This window comes from Centruroides vittatus, unplaced genomic scaffold, assembly GCF_030686945.1.
Source record: "Centruroides vittatus isolate TY-2023 unplaced genomic scaffold, ASM3068694v2 contig_417, whole genome shotgun sequence".
NCBI classification, from domain to species: Eukaryota; Metazoa; Arthropoda; class Arachnida; order Scorpiones; family Buthidae; genus Centruroides; species Centruroides vittatus.
Genome location: NW_027122227.1, coordinates 2,041,607 through 2,064,596, shown reverse-complemented (window position 1 = coordinate 2,064,596; position 22,990 = coordinate 2,041,607). Strand labels below are relative to the sequence as shown.

The 22,990-nt window shown below is 26.9% G+C and overlaps 1 protein-coding gene across 2 annotated transcripts in view; it reads left to right on the top strand.

The window, feature by feature from the left end:
* LOC136976677 (A-type potassium channel modulatory protein KCNIP1-like) overlaps positions 1 to 22,990 on the top strand; it is an 83,638-nt gene that overhangs the window by 26,797 nt on the left and 33,851 nt on the right. For both annotated transcript variants that reach the window (XM_067272038.1, XM_067272037.1), the window contains 2 exons: positions 13,243 to 13,323; positions 13,390 to 13,467. In XM_067272038.1, the coding sequence (XP_067128139.1) occupies positions 13,243 to 13,323; positions 13,390 to 13,467 (159 nt within the window). The remainder of the gene's footprint in view (positions 1 to 13,242; positions 13,324 to 13,389; positions 13,468 to 22,990) is intronic.

Below are 22,990 nucleotides of genomic sequence, written 5' to 3'. Positions count from 1 at the left end.
GGAAAAGCAATAGAGATACGTATTTACTTCTATAATTTATCTTATAAATAATTTTTTAAATTTTACGTTTTTCTTTCATATTTTATCTGTAGACGTTCGTTTATTACAAAATCATTATTATTATTATTATTTTTTTAAAAACCATTCTGCTTCAACTGATACAAATATTTGTATAATTTAAACCTCTGTTCAATTTTAATTTAGTTAAACTGAAAATATTTAAAAACAATTTTAATTTTACAAGCTAAACGTAATTAAAATCTGATAAAAATAATAATAAAATGTTTTATGTTCATTACAAAATTGAACGTTAATTCGTAAAATTAACAAAAAGTATTTTTATGGATAAAATTTTCTTTTTTTTATGGCTTCAATGAAGAGTTATTTTTTTTTGTTGCAGAAAATAATTTTAAACAATCCATTTATCTTTAATTTAAAATTGATTCGAGATACAACAGTACTAACAGTGTTTTTACGTTATAAATTCCTACGTCGTCCGTCTCTTTGTCTGTTCTCTCTTAATCTTGATAACGGTGTAGGTAGATGAAATCAACATAAGATTTGGAAAGCTTAGAGGCAGGAGGCTCCGATTAACTGTATATAAACTTCAGATCTCGACCGGAAATCATGTGATTTTAATTCAAAAATTTTCTCCAGAGCGAAGTTGACCGGCATGACTTTGTTGTTACCAGGAAAAGTGTGATGTACAGGGGAAAGACACTACTAATTTAAGGTCGAGAGCATATATTTTAAATTGGATAAATTTAAAATATGATTAAAAATTTTTCCTCGTTTAATGTTGGAATTAATAAATGTTCTGATTTTATATAAAAAATTAAAGCTCAATTACTCAAAGATTTTTATAAAATATTAAGAAAATGTATTACTTTAGTTTACTGAACGTGGGCTATTTTCTATGATTTATGATATTTGTCACCAAAGAAGTAGAATAAAACCATTTCTTCCAGCTATTTTCTAAGAAATTGCCAATAAAATAAGATTCGTATTTAATGTTACTGTACTTTCAGATCATTTTTAAAAAAAGGCCAAAAGAAAACGACTTTTTACTGAAAGTTTCTTCTATAATTTTGTGTCAAAAATTGCTTATTGATAAAAGAAACGTTTTTTTTTTTTAATGGGGAAGGAACAGAGTTAAAAATTTAATTCAATTAATTTCTAAATAAGATAAATGTTGTTCTGGCGGCATGCTTATTAATTAAAATTAGCCGTATTACCATCAAAGTATCATTATTTATGTGTAAAGTGTTATTATATATCCTGAGGATATGTTAGATTTATTCAGGATTTAGAATGACCGAGACTGGAAGACCTTCGGGCTGCAGTCAAGCAATATATGAGGAGAAACGTATACATGGCAGACTTGGCAAATAATGAAAACTTTATTATATTTTCATTATTAATATATAACGGAAGAACCGAGAAAGGTTAAACTAGTGTAATTCTTAACTAGCTTTTATACCGTGTAAAATATAGTCAGAGAAACGTAACCAAAATCTATTATAAACAAGTATGTTGTATGAATTATAGAGTTAAAGAAAACTGTTTACAAATTTATGGGTTTACTTCAATTTTTATTAATTTTCGAAGAAACTTTGTACCAGTAAATATATATATATATTTCTTTTTTATAAATTTCTCTCTCTCTCTTCTTTTAATCTGACGAAAATCAATGTTTAGTAAGCGATATCGACTTTTTAAATAATAAATTTTGTTACGGAATTCGAAATTTGAAGCTCGTACTGCGTGATTATATTTACAAAATACTCCAGTCTTAATATTTATATCCTTTATCATAGTTCCCATAGGAAATCGTGTCGAGTAAAAGCATTTATTCTTCTCGACAACAGCAAACAGACCGGAATCATTGTGTACTCATACTAGAATTGTTTAGTGCAAAGAGTATAATAAAATTTTTTCTCTTAAAAGTCATTGTTTAGTAGATCAATGGTAAACTTTTAAAGCTGATTGTTAAATGTAAAGACGGAGAATATTTATGTTATTCATATCCACTATGAATACAAATATATATTTTCTGAAAAAAATAATAATCTATGCTCTTCAACTTTCCTTTCAATGTAACTTAATATAGACAATGAAGATCGACAATAGAATTAGTTATGTAGGCCTAATACATCTAATTAATTTCATTGGAATTTAAAAAAATTATAATAAATATTTTATGATAATTTTTAAAAATAATATCTTACTTATTTTTTATCCAATTACTCGTGTTTGTTATGTAAGCGCTTATATTAAAAATATATGTTTAATTTATAAATAATCTATTGTTTTAAGTATTTACTTTATAAATTTAGAATAAATTAAATGAATGGAGAAGAATATATTTTTCGATTTTGCAGAAACATAATGTATAAAGAAAGTAATTTTGTGAATATTTTAAGAATCACGAAAACACAATAAAAGGCTTTTAAGTGGTAAAAAACACGGTAAATTGGATTAAGTAAGAATTTTCGATTAGTGTTTCGAAGCGAGAGAATATAATTTTGCTATCATTTTTCCACCAGGTTTATTTTGTTTTGGAATTCAAACCTTTCCTTTTCATTCTGTAATTTGTCAAAGAATGTTTGAGATTAAACGGAATGCCTATAAGATAGGCCACTCTTTATTGCTTTTATCTAGTTTCTTATGTGTTCTATTGTCGTGATGATGTATAGTCTCTTTCGAATTACGGCTCTTGTATTTCCCGCGATTATCCGAGTGCTCTCGAAAGTAATTAACTTCTACACTCTACACAATTTATTGTTCTCGTTTATTTAAAAATATATTATATTTTACTTTGCTGTTAAAGTAGATATTTTTGTTTCTTGCATCTGGAACACCAAGGATTTATATCGATATCTTAATGGAGATAGGAAAGCTTTCTTTTCTTAATATCCTTGAAGAATAATCTCTATTGCTTTCAAGGATATCGAGAAGATCAATCGACATCTTTCCATTACTCCCTACGAAACTTAATAGAAACAGCGATGCATAGTCGTTACGTGGTCATATGTTATTCTAATATCTAATCTCGAGATTAAGTAGGATAATGCGTATATATGTATGGACGAATAGGGATTATTAATATTTGTAAGAGTTCTGAAACTATTGATACGACTATAATAAACTTATTTGAGGGAAGCCTTAGGATAAAAAACGGAAAATACTTTTATTTTTCAATGTCTCCGGCCTTATTTCCTAATAAATCGATACACATTAAGAGGTTAATTAAAGAAAAAAGCATTAAAATTAAAATTTTATTGGACTGCGATTTGAAAAAATTGTAGACTTATTATTCCCACTATCGTCCGTCCGCCTGTCTGTCTGTCTGACCTTCCATGATCTCGCGAATGGAATTAGAATTAGAATATATGAAATCGAGAACAGATATGAAAACCTTGGATGCAGGAGGCCCCGATTAAAGTCATGGAAAGCTTAGAAGCAGGAAAACCGGAATTAGAATTACGTGACTTCCTGGTTAGATCAGAAGTCACGTGATTTTAATTCAAAAATTTTGTCCAGAACGAAGTTTACCGGCACGACTCTATCGTTTTAAGGAAAAGTGTAATGTACAGGGGCTAATTTGAGATCGAGAGCATATATTTAAAATTAAATAAATTAAAAATTATGATTAAAAATTACAGTCCGGCATTGTGACGATGTCACAATACAATAGTTGTTCGTTCTTATTTATTTATTTATTATTATTACTCTTCCAGACTGTCTTAAAATTAAGCATAATTTTTACGACATTAAGCAGCTTTAAATCTCTTATTTTACACGAAAAATACCGATAAATTACCTTAAATATCCCTTATTTAAAATGGTTTAAAGTAGTCAGAAATAAGGAGAAACAGTCCATTAAATATTGATAAAATGTCTTCTATTGAAATGTTTCAATCTAATGTGCATTGTTCCTATTTTCTTTTATCTTAACTTTGACATTATACAAAAATTATAATCAATAAATAACAAGAAAGAGAATCGTTTATATGAATAAAATCGAGAAATAAGAAATACTTCGGCGATAAATGTAACAGTAGAAGTATATTATCCTATTGTTTATTGCATATTGCTATGGTAAAATATACTCTAATACCTTTTACTCTATAAGTTAGACATTTTACTTGAAAATAACCAATTTAGAAAATTGCTAGGATTTATTTTTTCCCAAATATTTTCTATTTTGAGTTTTATAAATCTCGTGCGGATGAAGAATCCAAAAATTTAAAGGCCACTCGGAATAAATAATAGAAAATATTAAGATAGATTTCTATCTCTCCTTGCATAAATAAAAGATAAATTTCAAGAAAAATTGTATATATATATATATATATATTTATATTACGGATGGATTTATATAATAAAATATTTTAATATTTCCGATTTAAGAATTTAAATGATTTTATTAAATTATTTAGTAAAAAAAATACATTCAAAAAGCTCTTTTCATATAAAAAAGGAGATAAAATATGAGATTTTTCTCTTAAAAATGTCGGTTCTCGACTCCACGCTCTTAAGATATTACTTAAGACAATAGCTTATTTATTCGTAGAGACGTTTAAACTTATAAAATAAAGTGACTGTAAGAATCTGCAATTTTTAATATAAACTAAAGAAGTTAACTTTATTTACCAAAATACAGAAAAAAAGCATTTAGATGTTAAATAATAATACAGGAGAATCTTCATTAGCGATCACCTTCAAACAATGGTCACTTCTAAACAGGTCATTTTGTCTAGAATTTTTTAAAATAAAAAAAAATCTGTAAAAAATAACCTTCAAAACAATGGAAATTTCTAAATAATAGTCATTTTTTATATTCCTTCAGGGTTTGACTGCAAGAAGAATCTACCAGAAGTGCATCATGGCCATTTTAGAATTGATTCTCGTAATAGAAGTTCTTAATTTACTGTTTCTAATAATTTATTAAAGTTTTTATATTTCGAATGATTTTTCTATTCGGTAATGTTTTTATTCGATTTGTTTATCTTTGTTTTTCAAAAGATATTCTAAAAGAAAACTGCAAAATTAATGGCTGCTTTCGCCAACTTTCTTAAAATAATAAAAACAATGATAAATATAACAGTATAGGCATTATATATAATAATGAAATAAAATAAGATAAATATCTTTTAGTAAACTTGCCAAAACAAAGAAGTTTTTCGAGTAGAGAAAATGAAAAACTTCTCTCTCTCTCTCTCTCTCTCTTCTCTTCTCTTCTCGAAGAAAATAATGATTATTAAAAATGAATGTTTTCAGTAGAATTTAAAATTAATTCATATATAAAAAACTACGAATAATATTTTGTTACTATGTTAATGTCTGAAATTCAATTAAATGTAATCTCTAAGGAGTGTAATTTGTAGTTTTTTCGAAGGACAAAAAAAAAACAAGAAGCTATAAACACGTAAACAAATAATCAAGACAATAATGAATGTTATAGCTTTGGGAATCGGATCTTACTGCTTAGTTAGGATTATTAACAAAAGGGAGTGTCTAATTAAATAAAAATAATAATTTTTATTCGACTTCTGTCACATAATTCTATTTATAATTACTGGTTTTCATTATTTCCTGCATCGTTAATTAGACTTTAGGCGAAATTCTATTCAACTATTGTGGTAAAAAAATTTTTATTTCCTATTATTATTATTATTATTATTATTATTTTTTGAATGAAGAGGTCTTATTAATTGCTAACATATCAACAATAACTTTTATGTTTTATCATTAATTATAATGTTTAATTCTATAAGAGTAATTTACAATTTGGACATAATTCTGCCTTATCTGATGAGGAATGTAAACTGCTTCCGATAACCGTAAACAGATTTGAAGCTTGCTATAGATTTTCGGTTTCTCTTAATATCTCAATCGATACATACACTAACCATTTTAATATATTAAACTAAAATGCTTAATAATTTAACCATTTGGCTTAATTTTTTCCATTAAAATTGATTCCATTTACAAAAAACACGTTGAGTTTATGTTCAACTTTTATAAATATTTTAAAAATAATATTATATATTATGTTCTGTTAGTGATAAGGACTGAACGATAACCTTAAATTATTGTAAAATTTCAATAAAAGAATTGAAATTTAATTCCAAGCCCAACTCGATATAACGTACTTAGTGTTTATGTATTACTTAAGGCAAGCTCTGAGAGCAAAATAATATTTTTATTATATTTTTTAATATATTAAAATATATAAATCTAATCTTAAAAAAAGAAAAGAAAAAACTTCAAACAAGAGTATATACAATGCGAATTTATTGATAAACAAATTTTGTAGTTTACTTTACAATAGGAATGTATCATTTTAAAGATTTATTTCAATTTTCAGACAAGAGAAAATACTGTATTTTGATATACCGGCATTGTACATTTATGAATAATTCCAAAAGACCTTAGATCTGGCAAATAACGGCCTTTATCCGTTTTATACTGCTGTATTCAAGAAGTATTGTGTATGTTAGATTAAATATATCATAGCGGATCTTCGTACCAATGTATTTCCTGTATGAAATGGATGAAGAATTTCTTTATTTTCTGCTTCTGCAGAATATAGGAAAAAATGTATGACATATTGATTTCTGTTGTGATTTGTCTCCTATTTTTTAGTTAGTGAGCCATTTTATCCCCAAGGCTTGTAATTTATAGAGCTACTTCTATATTTTCTGGCTATTTTTCACTATTATTTTTTTGAAGTTTGTATATTGTAAACAAATGAAAAATGATGAAGCAGTTAATATTATAATATTTTCATGTAAATTTAATAGAATAAATGGCATTTACTATTCAATACATGAATTAATTTCAATTTGTCTATAGTAATTTTAATGTAAAAATAAAAATTGGATATGAATAAAATTGATTATTGTTTAACTTAACGTGAATTGGTTTAAGCAGTTGAGTACTTATCCAAATTGATCATATTAATTTTACCATTCTCTTTATTCAGAAACCATATCATCTTTATGATAATAATATTGATTTTCCGTCATATAACCGAATGATTTAAAATCAGAGATTATCATCGTTAATATACAATCTTATTGTTTAATTTTAAATTGCCTAATACTCGTTGTGAATCGACATTAATTATGTTAACAACTGATAACGATAATTATTGTTTTTACATTCGTTTCGCTTTAATTATAACTTATCATCTATATATACTCTGGAGATGGATTATAAATAATTATAACAGATCTTAAAATCCAGAATATAAAACGATATTTTCTCCTTTAAGGTTCCTTTACAGTTTCAATGCTAGTTCTTCGATAATAAAGATTACTCTCGTGAGAATATTTCCGTAATTATTAATTGTTTACCTGTTGGTTTCTCAGGAAACTTCATGTTTTATTCTGTTAAGGTAGCCCAAGAGGAATCTAGCAATTCTTGTTCGTCTTAAGAATCTTCTAGTCCAAAATGGAGCCTCGAGGATATATATTTTATTCTTATATTTTCAGTTTAAGAACATTTTTTTTCTAGTTTAAAAAAAAAGGTTAAAGAAGAATTAACTTTTTATAAAAGCCGAAAAGGGCTTTTGTTCGACTTTCCAGACAATCGAATTGGAAGTTAAGGGGACCATTAGGAAGTCAGCTAATTTGTAATTATACTGGGATATAAAATTTAAGTAATTAAAAAAGCTTAAAAGGAGTAAAAATTACTCCTTTATAGCTTAAACTACGAGAAAAATCGCCATTCAAAAAATATTTTAGTTTAAAAAGCGCAAAAGTTAAAATTGTGTGTGGTGACACCCCGTTATTAAAAAATAACTTTTATATTATTAATTGTTATAAAAAGACAAAAAAGGGCTTAATTTTAAGGGTAGAGATTAATTTTTATAAAATTTTGTAAATGATAATAACGAATAAAATTTTCATTAAGTCCGACCCTACTCGATATATGATATGACCTCGATATATAACCTCTTTATCTCTCCACTCGTTTGAGTTCCGTACACCAAAATTTAATAGCATCAATGTCCATTATATACAAGTTATCCTGCCAAATTTCGTTTCTTAATCTTTAGCCCATTCTGAGATATTAAACGAAATAGACACCAAAACATCCACCCACTCACACATACATATCCCGAGAGATTTTCACTCTTTTGTGTTCAGGGAATTTAAAAAACACCCGAATACAATACTTTCCCGTGTTATAACAACCGGAAAAGAAAAGAGGTGTACTCCATAACTTTACTAAACATATTCTTGAAAAGCATTGCACAATTTACTCTTCAAAAATTATCATTAACAATAGAGAACAATTGACAACGATATTGTCATTAGAGCTATCGATTTATCATTTATCAAACACACATATAATAGGCGTATAGTATAGTCAATAAAGTTGACAAATTAAGAATCGGAGGAGAACTTAATAGGATACTAATGTTTATCTAACAAGACATTTTTCAATTTTCATTCTCTGCGCTTCAATCTATTCATCATAATATACAAAAATTATACTTTTATTAAAGGAAAAAAATTAATTAAATTTCGGTAGAAATTATTTTTCAATATATATAAACACCTTTCTTTTAAATTTTTATTTTTAAATCAAATAAGGCAAAGGAGAATAGACACCACGACATAGAAAAAAAAAACACGTGTAAGATAAATAAATTAATTTTACATATTATTAAAAATGAAAACATGAAAAAAAATGATTAAAAATTTTATAAAATATTAAATTATATAAAAATATTAACTGTACAAAATATTTACTGTGTACTTCATTTACATATCGTGTGTCAGGTGCAGCAAATTACATTATTTGCATAACGTGTGCATTTAATTGTGAATATTGTTTCGACGCTTCGAACAATCGCGAAGTAAATATAAATATATAAATAATTAATTAGGAAAACTGAGTTATAAAACAATTTATAGATGTAAAACTTATTTATTTATTTTTTTAATTTCTTGCAGACATTGCACGGAATATTTAAATATATAATTCAAAGTAAAAAAAAAAAAGAAAATTATTGTTTAAAATACGTGATACTTGATGATTCTTAACTTGTGTGGAAGTATCAACAGCTTATAAAGCTAAAAAATAGCATTAGCATTTATTTTTTTTGACATTTCACCTATCTTGATAGAATTTCCTTTCATATCTGAAGATATCTTCTTTATCCTTCTCCATCTTGTTCGATAGAAATGGAAGTGTGTGTCAATGAGTGAAGGATATACGAGAGGACAAATACAAAAAAAAAATATTGATAAGGTAATTAAAGAATCGTCCTTAAGGCAAATAAGTATATAAACGTATTCAAAATAAGATGGCAGAAAAGAAAAAAAGAAATGAAAATTTTCTAAAAATCTTTCACACTGGTGAAGCAACACCTTGTTGCCAAGCAACTCCTCTTCGATCTGATCCCGTAACCATAGAAACCAGTCACGTATCAGAAGTCTTTGGAGAAAGGTGTGAAATTTATCAGAAACAACTTCAACAAGACATCGTGAGAATTATAATGATATGACTTTTGAGAATTGTTACGTATTCAGAAATTTCCTACCATTCTCCTTCTACAAATTCCTTCTATTGATTTCCTATTTATTTATTTATTTATAAATAACGAGTAAATTTTTTTCTATTTACTTGCATGTAGTGAAAATTTTATTTGTTTTTCAAATTCTGTTGTCACGGCTTATAAAAAATTTTCGATTTTATCATTAGTATTATAAACAGAATAAAGGAACCAGGCTGAAGAAAATTGAACGAAGGAAATTTAATTAATTAATCAATAATAAAATTGCTATCGCAACAGCTTTATATAATTTAAAGCTATACTTAATACGAGAATGTTTAAGAGAATTAACGTTTTCATATTGAGTACGATCATAAATCATACAATGCATTAACAATTTTCAATAAACTTAAAAGCGATCAAAGCAGAAAATCGATGCTAAGAATTTTTTTTTTTACTGTAAAAGCATCGTAAAACCCTACAATTTAAGGTTTTTTTCCCCTTAAATTACACGCAATATCTACATTTTATTATTGAAAATAATTTAAAATCGGTTCGAAACTGATCTTTTAGATGTAATATATTTTTGGCATTTTAAAATTAGATTATTATTTTTATCGATAGGAATTTCAGTAGAGAGAATAGAACAAGATTTATTCTTGCCCATCTACTTCATCGCAGTTTTCATTCACGATATAATCTTATCATTTGAATTTAATTCTGGTCGAAGAGATGCGATAATTAAAAAAGATTAAAGTCAAAATTTAGGTTAATAAACTCTACGCTTCTGTATGAAGGAATAATCCACTCAATCTTTATTTTATTCCTTTTTTCGTTTACCTCATTAACGATAGATTCCCATCATATTCTTCCAATCAAAACTTCTATTTTCTCTCTCAGCAGGTTAGTACTTTTGTTATTTATTTCTCGGAAGCATTACTTGTTTATAAATCTCTCTTCTCTTGAATTCTTTATCTTAAGCTGTGGAGAAAATTACACCTATATATGCATTGCAATTTTTTTTGTTCTTGTTCTAAATCGAAAAAAATCCAAGCCATTACAATAATTGAATGAAAATAATAAATATAATACAAATATTTCACGTTTCTTCTTGTAACTAGGAGTCATTGACAAGAACATTTTGGAGAGCAGCCAACAAAGAATAACAATAAAAAAAACACCCCTAAATATACATTATTTTGATGATTATTTGATGTTTTTCCGGTCTAAACAATTGTTATTTTTACATTTTATCAAGTCTTTTTTTTGTAAATTATCCGTTTTGAATTTATAATTTAAAAATTGTGTCTGTAGATATTAAATTAAATTAAATATGAATCTAAAAAAAAGCATGTAGTGACTGAAATGTAGGGTGTGGTGCGTATTATTACATTTTTCAAAGGTAAAATATTTGATATAAAATGATTTTATCACTCAAAATGTGGTATATTTCTTATCGTTTATATATATATATACATGTATAAAGTTTCCTTTATGTCTTATTAAAGGTTAAAGTACTAACAAAATAAGCTAAATTTATCTTCTTCGACTTTAATCTTTTATCATAAATCATGCGAGAAATCCGGAATTTTCGGATTAATGTTTGTAATATTATTAATGTTGCTTACCGAAGAAAAGTAATCTTCAAAAGAGAAATTTATGAAGTGGAGGATAATTTCCACTCTACTAACAACAAAAACTGCTGAAACAAGTAATAAATCATCACGTGTTTTCTTTATGGATAAAAAAGATCATCTATTGTTGATCCCTTTAATAGTAAAAGTAAAAAAAATCGTAGAAGTTAACGATCTTTAAAGGTAAATGATATCATTGTTAATGATTCTTTTTATCCTTAAAGAGAATCAACAGAGAACTTCAAGGTTGAAAACAATCATCATCAGCATTTGATGCTGTTGAAGTTAAGAACGTAAGAATCATCAATTTTACTGTTTATGATGAAGAGAGGGATTAACAACAAGACTTTACTTGTGGATAAAAATAATTTAACAGCATAGTATATGTTCTGTTCTAAATTTTTAAATTTAATGATATATGTTTTCAGCCTCTGATGATCCTCCTTGGAGCTCCTCATCCCGGAGGTAGAAGTTTATGTGTAACTGGAATATTCCTAAGAAGCTGTAAAGATCTAACTTATTAATTTAGAAAGGAGTGATTTGTTATAATTTAACACATTTTCACTCAAAATTACTAAAGATAATTCTAAAATTATATGTTTAAATTTAAAAAGAATGCTTGGTTTTTGTATGAAGAAGAAGAATTGATACACACTTCTACTTATAAACAGAATCAATTTTTAATGTCCTTGAGATTAAAAATTAACAGAAAATTGCAATATATATATTTTTTTTCAGAGATAAATATCGCAGTTGACGATACTATTTATCTTTAAAGAGAATCAACATCATAGTTCAAGGATGAAAACAATCGTCACTTAATGCTGTTGTGTTAAGAAAACAATCAGTGTTAATATTTATAAAAGGAAATTTAGAATTAACAATAACGAGAAGCTTATTAGCTTCTTTATTAAAATAAAGAAGGAAAAAAAAATTAATGACGACCGTTAACAGTTTAATGTTCATTATAATGTACGAATAATTAATTTTTAATAAATTAACAATTTCAGAAAGTATTTTTTCTCGTTTTACGCACATTATCGAAGTAAATAAGCTTTAAATGACTAATTTTTAGCATAAATGTTAAAAAAAAACCGATAGAATTTTAGCTTTAGACGATTTTATTCATCGATAAGCTAACAATTTTAGAAGTTAATGAGTTTAAAATCAATTATTGACGAATTTTAAGAGGATAGGTAATGAATTTAATTACTTGTGTTGAGTAGAAGCACTCATAAATTAAGAATCAATAATGAAAAGTTAGAAAATAAGCTAAAATGAGTTACTATCTTATTTGAAATCGTGAAATTTAAATAAATTTACTGTAGATATATATATATAAAGTTAAATCGATAAAGTTATAAAGATAACATATTTCTTTTTTCTATTCCTTAGACTTAACAATTAAAAAATTCGCGATAATTAATTAATTAATTAATTAATTATTAATATTAAATAATTCATGCCAAGTGTTGGAGCTTCTCGTTAATTATTTATCATTGATTGATATAATAATTATTAATAATTACTAATTAGTTTATAAATTATTAAGAGTATAAAAAGTGTTTATTACATTTTCCCTTTAATTTTTTTAATTATTTTTTTCAATATTTAAACACGATTTTCTTTAATATAATTTTAAGAATTTTAAACTAAACAACTATTTTTTAAAAATTTAATTAACGTAATTTATTTAAAACTTTAATCAAATTCTTTTTTGATAGATTAAAATATTGCTAATATGAAAAGAAAAAATTATATTACATTAATTAGTTACGAGCGAATGACACAATCGATAATAAATATTGAATTTTGGGGAAAAAATTAAAGGAAATTACAATTAATTTCCTTTAATTTTTTCCAATAATTATAATATCGTAGATTAATTCAAAATACAGTAGTTTAAACAAAACACTGTTCTATTATTTTCTATTTCTTTTAGAATAAAATTAATATTAACTACTTAACGATATCTTCAACAATGTTTTGAGAATTTCAGGAATGTTAACTCAATATAACTCGATCGATAATGTATATAAATGTAATAAAAATTCACTGTTTAATTATTAAAATAATGCTTTTCTTCCTATTAAGAGCACGGGAGTAACGGGAGCAGAAAGAGTGATGATGAAGATGTACACGAAGTTAGAAATATGAAATATTGGGCTAATAAAAGTAAGTTGATTAATTAATTAATTAAAAAATCGAATTTATTAATTAATAATTTTTATATTTTAATAGTTACACATGTTTTTAAACGAGCAAGACATTCTAAGAAGCGAAGAAAAACTAGTTTTGGGTCTTTTGCCTCTTCTTTCGGTAAGTAAACCCCCCTTTTTTTTATTTTTAAATGTGTCCTTTCAACATTTTTGTTTCGTGGATAGAATTTTTAACCATATAAAAAAAGGAAATCTCGAGATTTTAAGGGATGCAACAGAATTTTAAAGAGTTAACAAGCGATAAACAAACTTCTTAAAGTGTTTTAAAAGTCGAGGATAGATAATAACTTAAACAAATATTGAATGAAAGCCATTTTTATCGGTTAGATAACATACTTTATAAGTAAAATTACAAAAAAAATGAAGCAGCAGAAAAATTACATAATAGATATCATTCTTTGTTAGACTATAAGCTAAAATTTCATTGAAGATGTAAGTGAAGCTTTGCATTTAGAATAGCCATTCATTAAGCCACAGCTGTGACAAGAAAGTTAAAGGAGGGACAACAATAGTATTTATGGAAAAGAGCTTTAAAGTTCGCTATCTTTCGCTTCTTTGTCAATTGTATTGGAGAATATTGAAGACATTCTATGAAAAGATCATTTAAAACCACCTGTAGTTGATTAGAAGTAATAAAAGCATTAGTTGGATTGAGAGCATTCTTCTCCAGGGGGTTATTTGCGTTGCTGCCTTAGAAAATAATGGTGTAACTTTCTTCCATCTTTTTTTTTTATTCTTTTCCTTAAAAATAAGCGGTTTATATAGCTTTTTTGAAAAGATAATAATGCTCATTTTTTGTTTCGGAATCTATTTATATTTTAAAATAACTAAAAATAGTGCTAATAGTCGGAGAAAAGTTTGTAAAGTCGTGTCTAATCAACCCGATCTGCTGAAACACTTGAAACTGCTGACTTTAAAATAGTTCTTTAATTTAACTTGATTTAAAGTCTTGAGGGATACCAAAAAATTCATCTGACAAATCTTTTTATTTTTTGTAAAAGAAACTGTCAATCAATTTTTTCCTTTCTAAACGCAAGTTGGATAAAGGATAGGCCTATAGATTTTTTTACTTTCCTTTTAAGAAAATATAAGAATCTAGCGTGTCAGTTTCTATAGCCTTTAGATAAAGAAGATTCCTTAAAATCAATCAGAAAAATCTCCTATACGTCAAAGTAATAGAAAATACATTGTTATAGCTAAAAGTGCCTTAACTCGAAACATTACGCGAATAAATCGTAAAAAAAACCTTTAATTTGGCATTAAATTCCGACCAGACTATTTAAAAAGGAAAACGACAATAATGAAGTACATCTGATAAATCACACGAGAGAGTTTCCATGTTGTACAAGATTACAAATTATTCTTGTACCCTTTGCATCCGATTAAATGTTATAATCGTTAAGTACAGCCAGGTTTGTTTCTGTAACAGTATTTACTAACGAATGTAGGCTGTATACTTTATATATCTGAAGAGGAAACGAATTAGTTCCGTCGGAAATACTTTATTCCGTTGTATTATCATTTAAACAAGCAAGATTTCTTACTTTAATACTTCGAAAATCTTACTATTTATGTATTTTTTTTAATGATAATAAGTTTAAAAATATATCGAGCGATAATATAAATTAATTTAGTCAACGTACTGTACATTTAATTAAGTGCTTCTTAGTAAAAAAAGTGTACTATTGTAGGAAGCGAATGGGGTCAAAACAACTGGTGACCAAGATGATTCATTGGTGTTGCCATTTATTGAGAAAGAAAATGTAACAAATGACTTATGTAAAGCAGTAAAAAAGATAAGAGTGAGAAATTGCTCGAATATCCGTTTGAATTTTTTTAAAAAAAGGCACGCGTGAAGCTCCATAACGATGTCGTGTAGCATATATTACACCAAAACAAATAATTCTTCGAGTTTCTGCCTAGAATAGAACTCTTATTCTTCTCGGTATAGAAATAATTATACCCTATATCTATAATTATAAGGTCTATATCTATTACCCGTAAGATTAAAGCTTCCGGAATTTAATCATTTATGGCAACGGTGTTACGTAAATTAAATGAACTAGACGTGATAGTTTTAGTATTGTTTACACGATTAGATATTAATAATATACCGGTAAAACGTAGGAAAATGTAAGGTATCGCTAAAAGCTAACGCGCGACTGGCCACATGCCAAACATTAAGAGGGTACGAAGCTAGTAAAAATTGTCATTTACGAACATATTATTTAGTAAAAAATAAGAACATTATTGCACATTATATTTTACATTTAAGCTCAGTTAAATAATGGCATTTCTAGCAGGCAATTTTCTAAAAATAACACGGGGTAAGTATCTTTAGTTCAGCAGTTTTATTTTTAAAAAGCTACGATGTTCGATAGGGAAACTTTGAAAATTATATTTTCGATCCGATAATTTTCATATATTATAATATTGCTAAAAGCCAATGCCGTGCATCAGAGGAAAGAATTTCTGTATAGCGTAGACACTCTGTCAAAGGAATATCGTGATGGATGAGTGAAAGAATTTGCCGAGTCTCTATATTTGAGTCACTTACGCTGCAATTGTCATCGCCATTTGACACATGCCAATAAGTTTGGGATAAAATTGTCATCCAATAACTTGTCAGCCAAGTTCATAAATTATAAAATGTTGATACATTATTTGTCGACTGGTATTTCTTCGATCGGAAATTCTATAGCATTGATTTTATACCGGGGATCGATTTATATGTATATATGTATGCGGAATGGAATTTTATATTTGAAGGAAACATCTGTGAATATATTTCGACTTCAATTTTCTATATATATATATATATAAAAATCACGGGTATAACACTTTATTCTAGGAAGAGTTTAAAAGTGCGGGAGATCAAATTTTTTTTTTTGGTTTACTTGTTGAATCGAAAATATTATACTTGATATAATATTATAATAATTAAATTAAAATATTAATCGAGTGTAAGAGAAGACGGGGCAAATTGGCGAACGGAACAAGATGACGAATCACGTTTTTTTTTTAAAGTTAATCTGGAGATAAGTGGGAACACTTGTCTGGTGTAAACGTGAGGTTGTATCAACATGTCCCACTTGACAATGGATGGTTGGTTTATTATACGTACAGTACTTTAGTTGTTATGCTTAAAAATTTGATTTCCAATCAGTAAAATATTTTTCATATGTCTGGAAAGCTTAAGTACGCTATTTTGTATAATAGCGTTAGATCAGGCAGTCAATTGCAGAGTTAACTCTGTAATAACTAAATCATTTCATTATTGAACACGGGGCATGTTGACGAATAATCAACATACCTTAACAAGGGATTTATAAGCTAATCAAGATAGACATATTTTAAAAGCTTATATTGCAGATCCACTAGAGGTAGAGTGGATTCAGTGTTGTAGAGACAAGAGTTGGTGGTATGAGTTACGAAGATACAGGAAAATTCATTCGCGATTTACTCCAGTTGGTCGAATGTCCTGTTTGTCTGTATTTCGCTTCTTTTGTTTTAATTTTATTATTTAAAATAATATCAGAGACCATACCTGAGGGGCATTGTTTCAAATGTAAAAATAATTTATATTTGTCTGTATTTTAAATCATACGTCAACTTGCCCCGATGTGTTGTCATTTTGCCTCCCAATAGGGTAAGATGGCGAAACAAGTAGTATTTTTAAAAACTAAAAATTCTAATTCTAGTTTTATGGAACATTATCTGAATAAGTTTTAAAAATTGAAAAACCACGTGAATTCAAATATAAAGTATAATAATTCGTTATTGTGCACGGGATAAGGGAATGCAATACGAAAGAAATCTGCCAAGAGGGCAATTCCCGTAATTCCGAAAGGTGATTCCAAGATTTGCTATGGGAAATTGATATTAGACATGCGAAGTAACGTTGGAAGTATAATAATTTATAATTAAGTCAACTGCAATTGAATATTTACTCGAATATTTAAAATTATCATCATGTTAAATTAATTTCCTTAAAACTTTCTAAACCAAATGAATTAAATGGTAAATTCTGTTAAATTTCAAAATTATTTTAAATATTTTAAAATTTTATTGAACTAGATATTTTAAAATATCATTAATAAAGTAACGGATTAAAAAGTGTAATTATAAATCTTTTTAAATTGTCTTCTAAAATATCTTCTGTTTTACTCTAATTGAAATGTGATTGTTCTTATAAGGGGCGTGTTTAGAAATGTACGTTAAGAAAGTGCTTATCTAAATATGTCTAGATTAGATATAAGTATGATAGTCTCTAATAAAACGTGAAGGAAAGTTAATATATTACAAATTGCTTTTTCACATAGATTCTGCTCTTCGAGTGCAACATGTTAAAAATTTTCGCTTTCCATGTTTGGGGATGTCCTTAAATTACTTGAAATTTTTACTCTTCCCTCTTGTCTCACTTTCTCCAAGTTTCCTTAACTTGGAGAATGGACCCTTCTTCTTCGTCCAACAAAACGCGACCCCCCTTAAAACCTTTATCACTTTATAAATAATAGATACCACAAGCAGAGATGAAATAAATATGATAAAATGCTTAAATTGTATAAAATTTAATGAAACAAACGGACGTGCACTGAAGCTCAACCCCTCTCTTCCAGCCCCTTTTGTAATGTGAACAAATTTTACTAATCGAATAAAAATCATTTTCAGATTCCTCATTCATTTTCATTCCGTAAAAACAATCATATTTAATTCTATAAGATTGGTACAAGTTCGTAGGATTGTGGACCGTGAGCTAACTTAGCTGTAAGTGTCCTAATATTATTGAAGTAGCTACAAAAATAATTAATATTTTAATTTGAAAATGATATAATTTATCAATTATATGCTTTATTATACCATAATTAAGTCTGTAATGAAACAAAATAAAATATTTCTTTTATATTTTTATAAGATAAAACGACTTTATCCGATCCGAATAAAATCCTTTACTGTAAATTTGATAGATTTTTTTCAAGAGTTACTTTTATTGTTAATTTGTTCCACTCGACTCAGTTTCAGTTGAACCCGGAAAGATAAAATCGAAGCCTTTCGAAATGGAAATCGAATCCAAGTCTTTGTAATTTGAGACAATCTCCAGATACTCTGAAAAGATATTGTACTTTTACAAAGGAGAATTCTTTTAAAATTGATTTTTATCTTAAATTTATTATGTGTCATTATGAATTATTCCAATTTAATTCGAACTTTTTAACGAGAATAACCGAACAACAAATGTTCTTAGAATACTACAAAGAAAGAAATTGTCACACGGTCACAATGCCAAGCTACAATTTTTAATTTAATTTAAAATATATGCTCTCCACCTCAAATTACTAGTGTACACCATACTTTTCTCGGTTACAACACAGTCATAACGGTCACCTATATAACTCCATTGTGGGAGAATCTATTGAATTAAAAACACGTGATTTCCGGTCTCGACAGGAAGTTCGCATCTAGTTAATCGGGCTTCCTGCCCCTAAGCTTTCTATATCTGATCTCGACTTTCATCTACCTAACACCGTTCTCGAGATTAAGGAAGGACAGACAGACGAACAGACGGACGACGGTGGGAATTTATAGATCTACAATTTTTTTTTACAAATTGCAACCAAATTAATATATCAGCAAAAGTTGTGTTTATTATCATTAAAAATTAGAATAATATCGAAATTTTATCGTAAATGCGTGAAAATAAATATGAAAATTGCGTATTCGGTTTTTATCACAATAAAATGTTGGGCTGTTTCAATAAAATTTCGTCTTTTCAACAAACATTTCTGATCGAATTATGGAGGAAAAAGTATCATTACGTAAAATTTACATGGTATAAAAGCTCATCTAATCAAAAATTGATTTTCCTTCGGTGAGTAATTTTCTATGGAACGATTTTTATTACATATTTTTTCAATAATGATTTTCTAGATATGAAAAGTTGTTTCTAATGTTCTACTTTCGGATCGTTTTTACAATGTAATCATTGCTTCTCTGATCTTCTTCGAGATTGTAAATCTATTGTTTGCTGATGGCCAGCGAGGAAATTATTGTAATAATCTTTCCACATAATGTACAAAAATATTTTACGATCTTAACAACGTCACAACACATTTTATTTATTATCTACTAAAGGACGGTGCCCGGAAGAAAATAAGTAAAAAATTTGTAAGAAGTTTCGAAAATTTACAAGAAAAAAAAAGAATTAAACATTTACATTATCATCTATCAAAATTATATAAAAGTTAACACTTAATTTGCACTTTAATAGGTCCGAAATGGCTTCTTTTTTTGTTTTTTTTTACAACTTTTTTTCTCTGTGGCTCTTTCTAGAAACGAAAATCTACTTTAGGCCGAAGATTTAATGTTATTAACTTAAAATATCTTTAGAATTTAAAACAAATTAGTTAAAATATGCTAATTATTGCATACATTTGTAACAAAATTTTAAATTTTGTTACAAATGTATGCAATACAAATGTTTTCTTCCCTATTTTGACTATTAAATTAGTTATTGGGATGCAATTTAAAAAAAATTGTAGACCTATAAATTCTCACTGATGTCCGTACGTTTGTCTGTCTGTCTGTCTGTCCTACCTTAATCTCGAGAATGACGCGAGACGGACGAAAATCGAGACCAGATATGGAAAGCTTAGAAACAGGAAGCCCCTAATTAACTCTATATAAATTCCTGGTTTAGACCAGAAGTATAATTCCGTTGTTAATAATGTACAGGAGCAAAACACGACTAAAAAATCGACGAAAAATTATTGCCCGGCATCGTGAAGATGTTTATAATAAATAATTGCACGTATTGTAAATCCATTATTACGGCAATTAATATTAATAACTATAAAATTTATAAGTGATAAACATTAAAAAGTAACGAATGATTGCTTCTCACAATACTTATCAAAGAAAACGAACATGCAATTCCAAGAAAAAATATTTTATTCATCCGATCGAAGAGTTTAAAAAATTCAATATTATTTTTTCTTCTGTCTCCTTCATTGTCCTTACACAAAGGTAAATCTTAACTTGATTTTTTTTCCCCTGGAGTCGACACTTTCAAAAGTTTAAGATTATTATTTTTCGATGAACAACAAAAAAATAAAATAAAATAAAATAATAATAAGTCGAAATGAACAATTAAACTTTTTCGGAATGGGGAGCCATTTCACTACTAATGAAAGTAATCATTTGGGAGCACTTTTATTATTCTTTTTTTAGCTTTAAAAAAAAAGAGGATAAGACAAATTGCATCCGGGGAAATGCGGTTTGTCGATGTGTGAACACTCCAGGAAAGTTTCCTTTTGTGTATCGATGAGAACAATACGTTCTATTGATAAAAATCTTTGTTTCTTTTTTTATTTATGAGCCTCATTTCAGCTATACAAATAGATATTTCATTCAGTCGATCGAATCCTGAAAATTCTTCGAAGTTTAGGTCTTTACTCGAGTAAAATATCCGAAAAAACTTTACTAAATTTTCTCCGTAAAGGTTCCAAGAATAAACGTTTTTATAGATTTTTAGAAATTCACAATTTAATTTAGAAATGATTTCTATAAAATGTCATCCCTATCCATTTATTAAATTTTTGATATAATTGCGTTTATATCGCTTATCATTACGGTTATATAACACGAATTATTCATCTTTATATCATAAACAAATTTAATCAAATTATGTACATGTATTATAATGTTTGTTTGTCATTTACAATTGTAATTATATTTGTTATTACCCTAATTATGTTCGTGTATAATTTCAAAGATGTCCTGATTGGTTTTATAACGTCGTTCGACATTTTAAATAAAGTTTTATGTACTTCTGAATGCTTAAACATTAAACTTAAAACCATTTTGTCGAGGGGGAAAGAAAGAATTATGAGAAAAATTAAAAATTAAAACGTAACTATTCCTTGATTTATTATATGAATAAACTGAACATTTTAATGGTTTTTAATCGGAAAATTTTCTATATAATGTCAGCTGTTAAGACTTAATGACGACATCAATCATGGATTTTGAATTGGAACTTTATTTTTTTTTTATTTTTTCTTCTTTAAAAATTAAGCAATCAGCTTTAGGTTTAATAGAATAAGCAAACGATTCTGAAAATGAAAATTTTTGATGTTAATATAATTTACGGTTTATATAAATATTAAAGATCAACATTAAATAGTGGATATTCTCTATAAATGTCCATAGAATATTTACACTGTACAGAACAGAACAGAACAGCTATTAATGCCTACAGAATAATTACACTGTACAGAATGCCTATAAATGCCTACAGAATAAGTACACTGTACAGAATGCCTATAAATGTCCATAGAATATTTACACTGTACAGAATGCCTATAAATGCCTAATTACACTGCACAAAATACCTAAAAATGCCTACAGAATAATTAAACTGTACAGAATGCCTATAAATGCCTACAGAATAAGTACACTGTACAGAATGCCTATAAATGTCCATAGAATATTTACACTGTACAGAATGCCTATAAATGCCTAATTACACTGCACAAAATACCTAAAAATGCCTACAGAATAATTAAACTGTACAGAATGCCTATAAATGCCTACAGAATAAGTACACTGTACAGAATGCCTATAAATGTCCATAGAATATTTACACTGTACAGAATGCCTATAAATGCCTAATTACACTGCACAAAATACCTAAAAATGCCTACAGAATAATTAAACTGTACAGAATGCCTATAAATGCCTACAGAATAAGTACACTGTACAGAATGCCTATAAATGTCCATAGAATATTTACACTGTACAGAATGCCTATAAATGCCTACAGAATAATTACACTGTACAGAATGTTTGGCTTATCAAAACAAACTAATATGCAGGAAATTCGTAGAATGGTATGTGAAGATAAAATCTGTTACTTGCTAGACAATAAATAGTTTTATTTGAATATAAGCTCTAGATTTTTAAAGAGATATTTTAATTTTTTTTTCTCTTAAAAGCCTACTTTATATTTATTAATTCGGGTTAAAATTAATTAAAATCATTCTTTTAATTAATTGCATAAGTTACTTTGTAAATTTAATGTCTGGAATGACTAAGATGTAGTCTTCAACTAATGAAGTAGATACATTACGAAGGTAAATTTTGTGAAGATTTATACAGGAACAATCAATATAATGCATGTTGTATTAATGCAGGGACTATATAGCTTGTCTAGTGTTAAAATTTATATAAATCTAAGCAGATTTTGTAAACACACAAAGCCTAGAATTTTAACAGAGTTAAACAATATTCAATTAATATTTCCTATATAATTTTTATCTTTAAAAAAAAAGATCACATTTACATAAATTTCGATTAAAATTTAATTAATTAATTTAATTTAATTAAAATAAAATTTAAACCAATTCTAATTAATACAATACTTTAAACGCACTTTTTTTTTATTAAAAATGTAATTTGGTACTTACAAATTGCAGCGAAAAATACTTTTGTTTTAAATAATTACTTTTAAAATAATAGAAACTAAGAAAATTCTGAAGCAAAACAGTAAATAAATTTCCCAAATCATAGAATTTCTTTATAATTAATAACATGAATATTTATAATTAAATTAAAATTTCATTTGC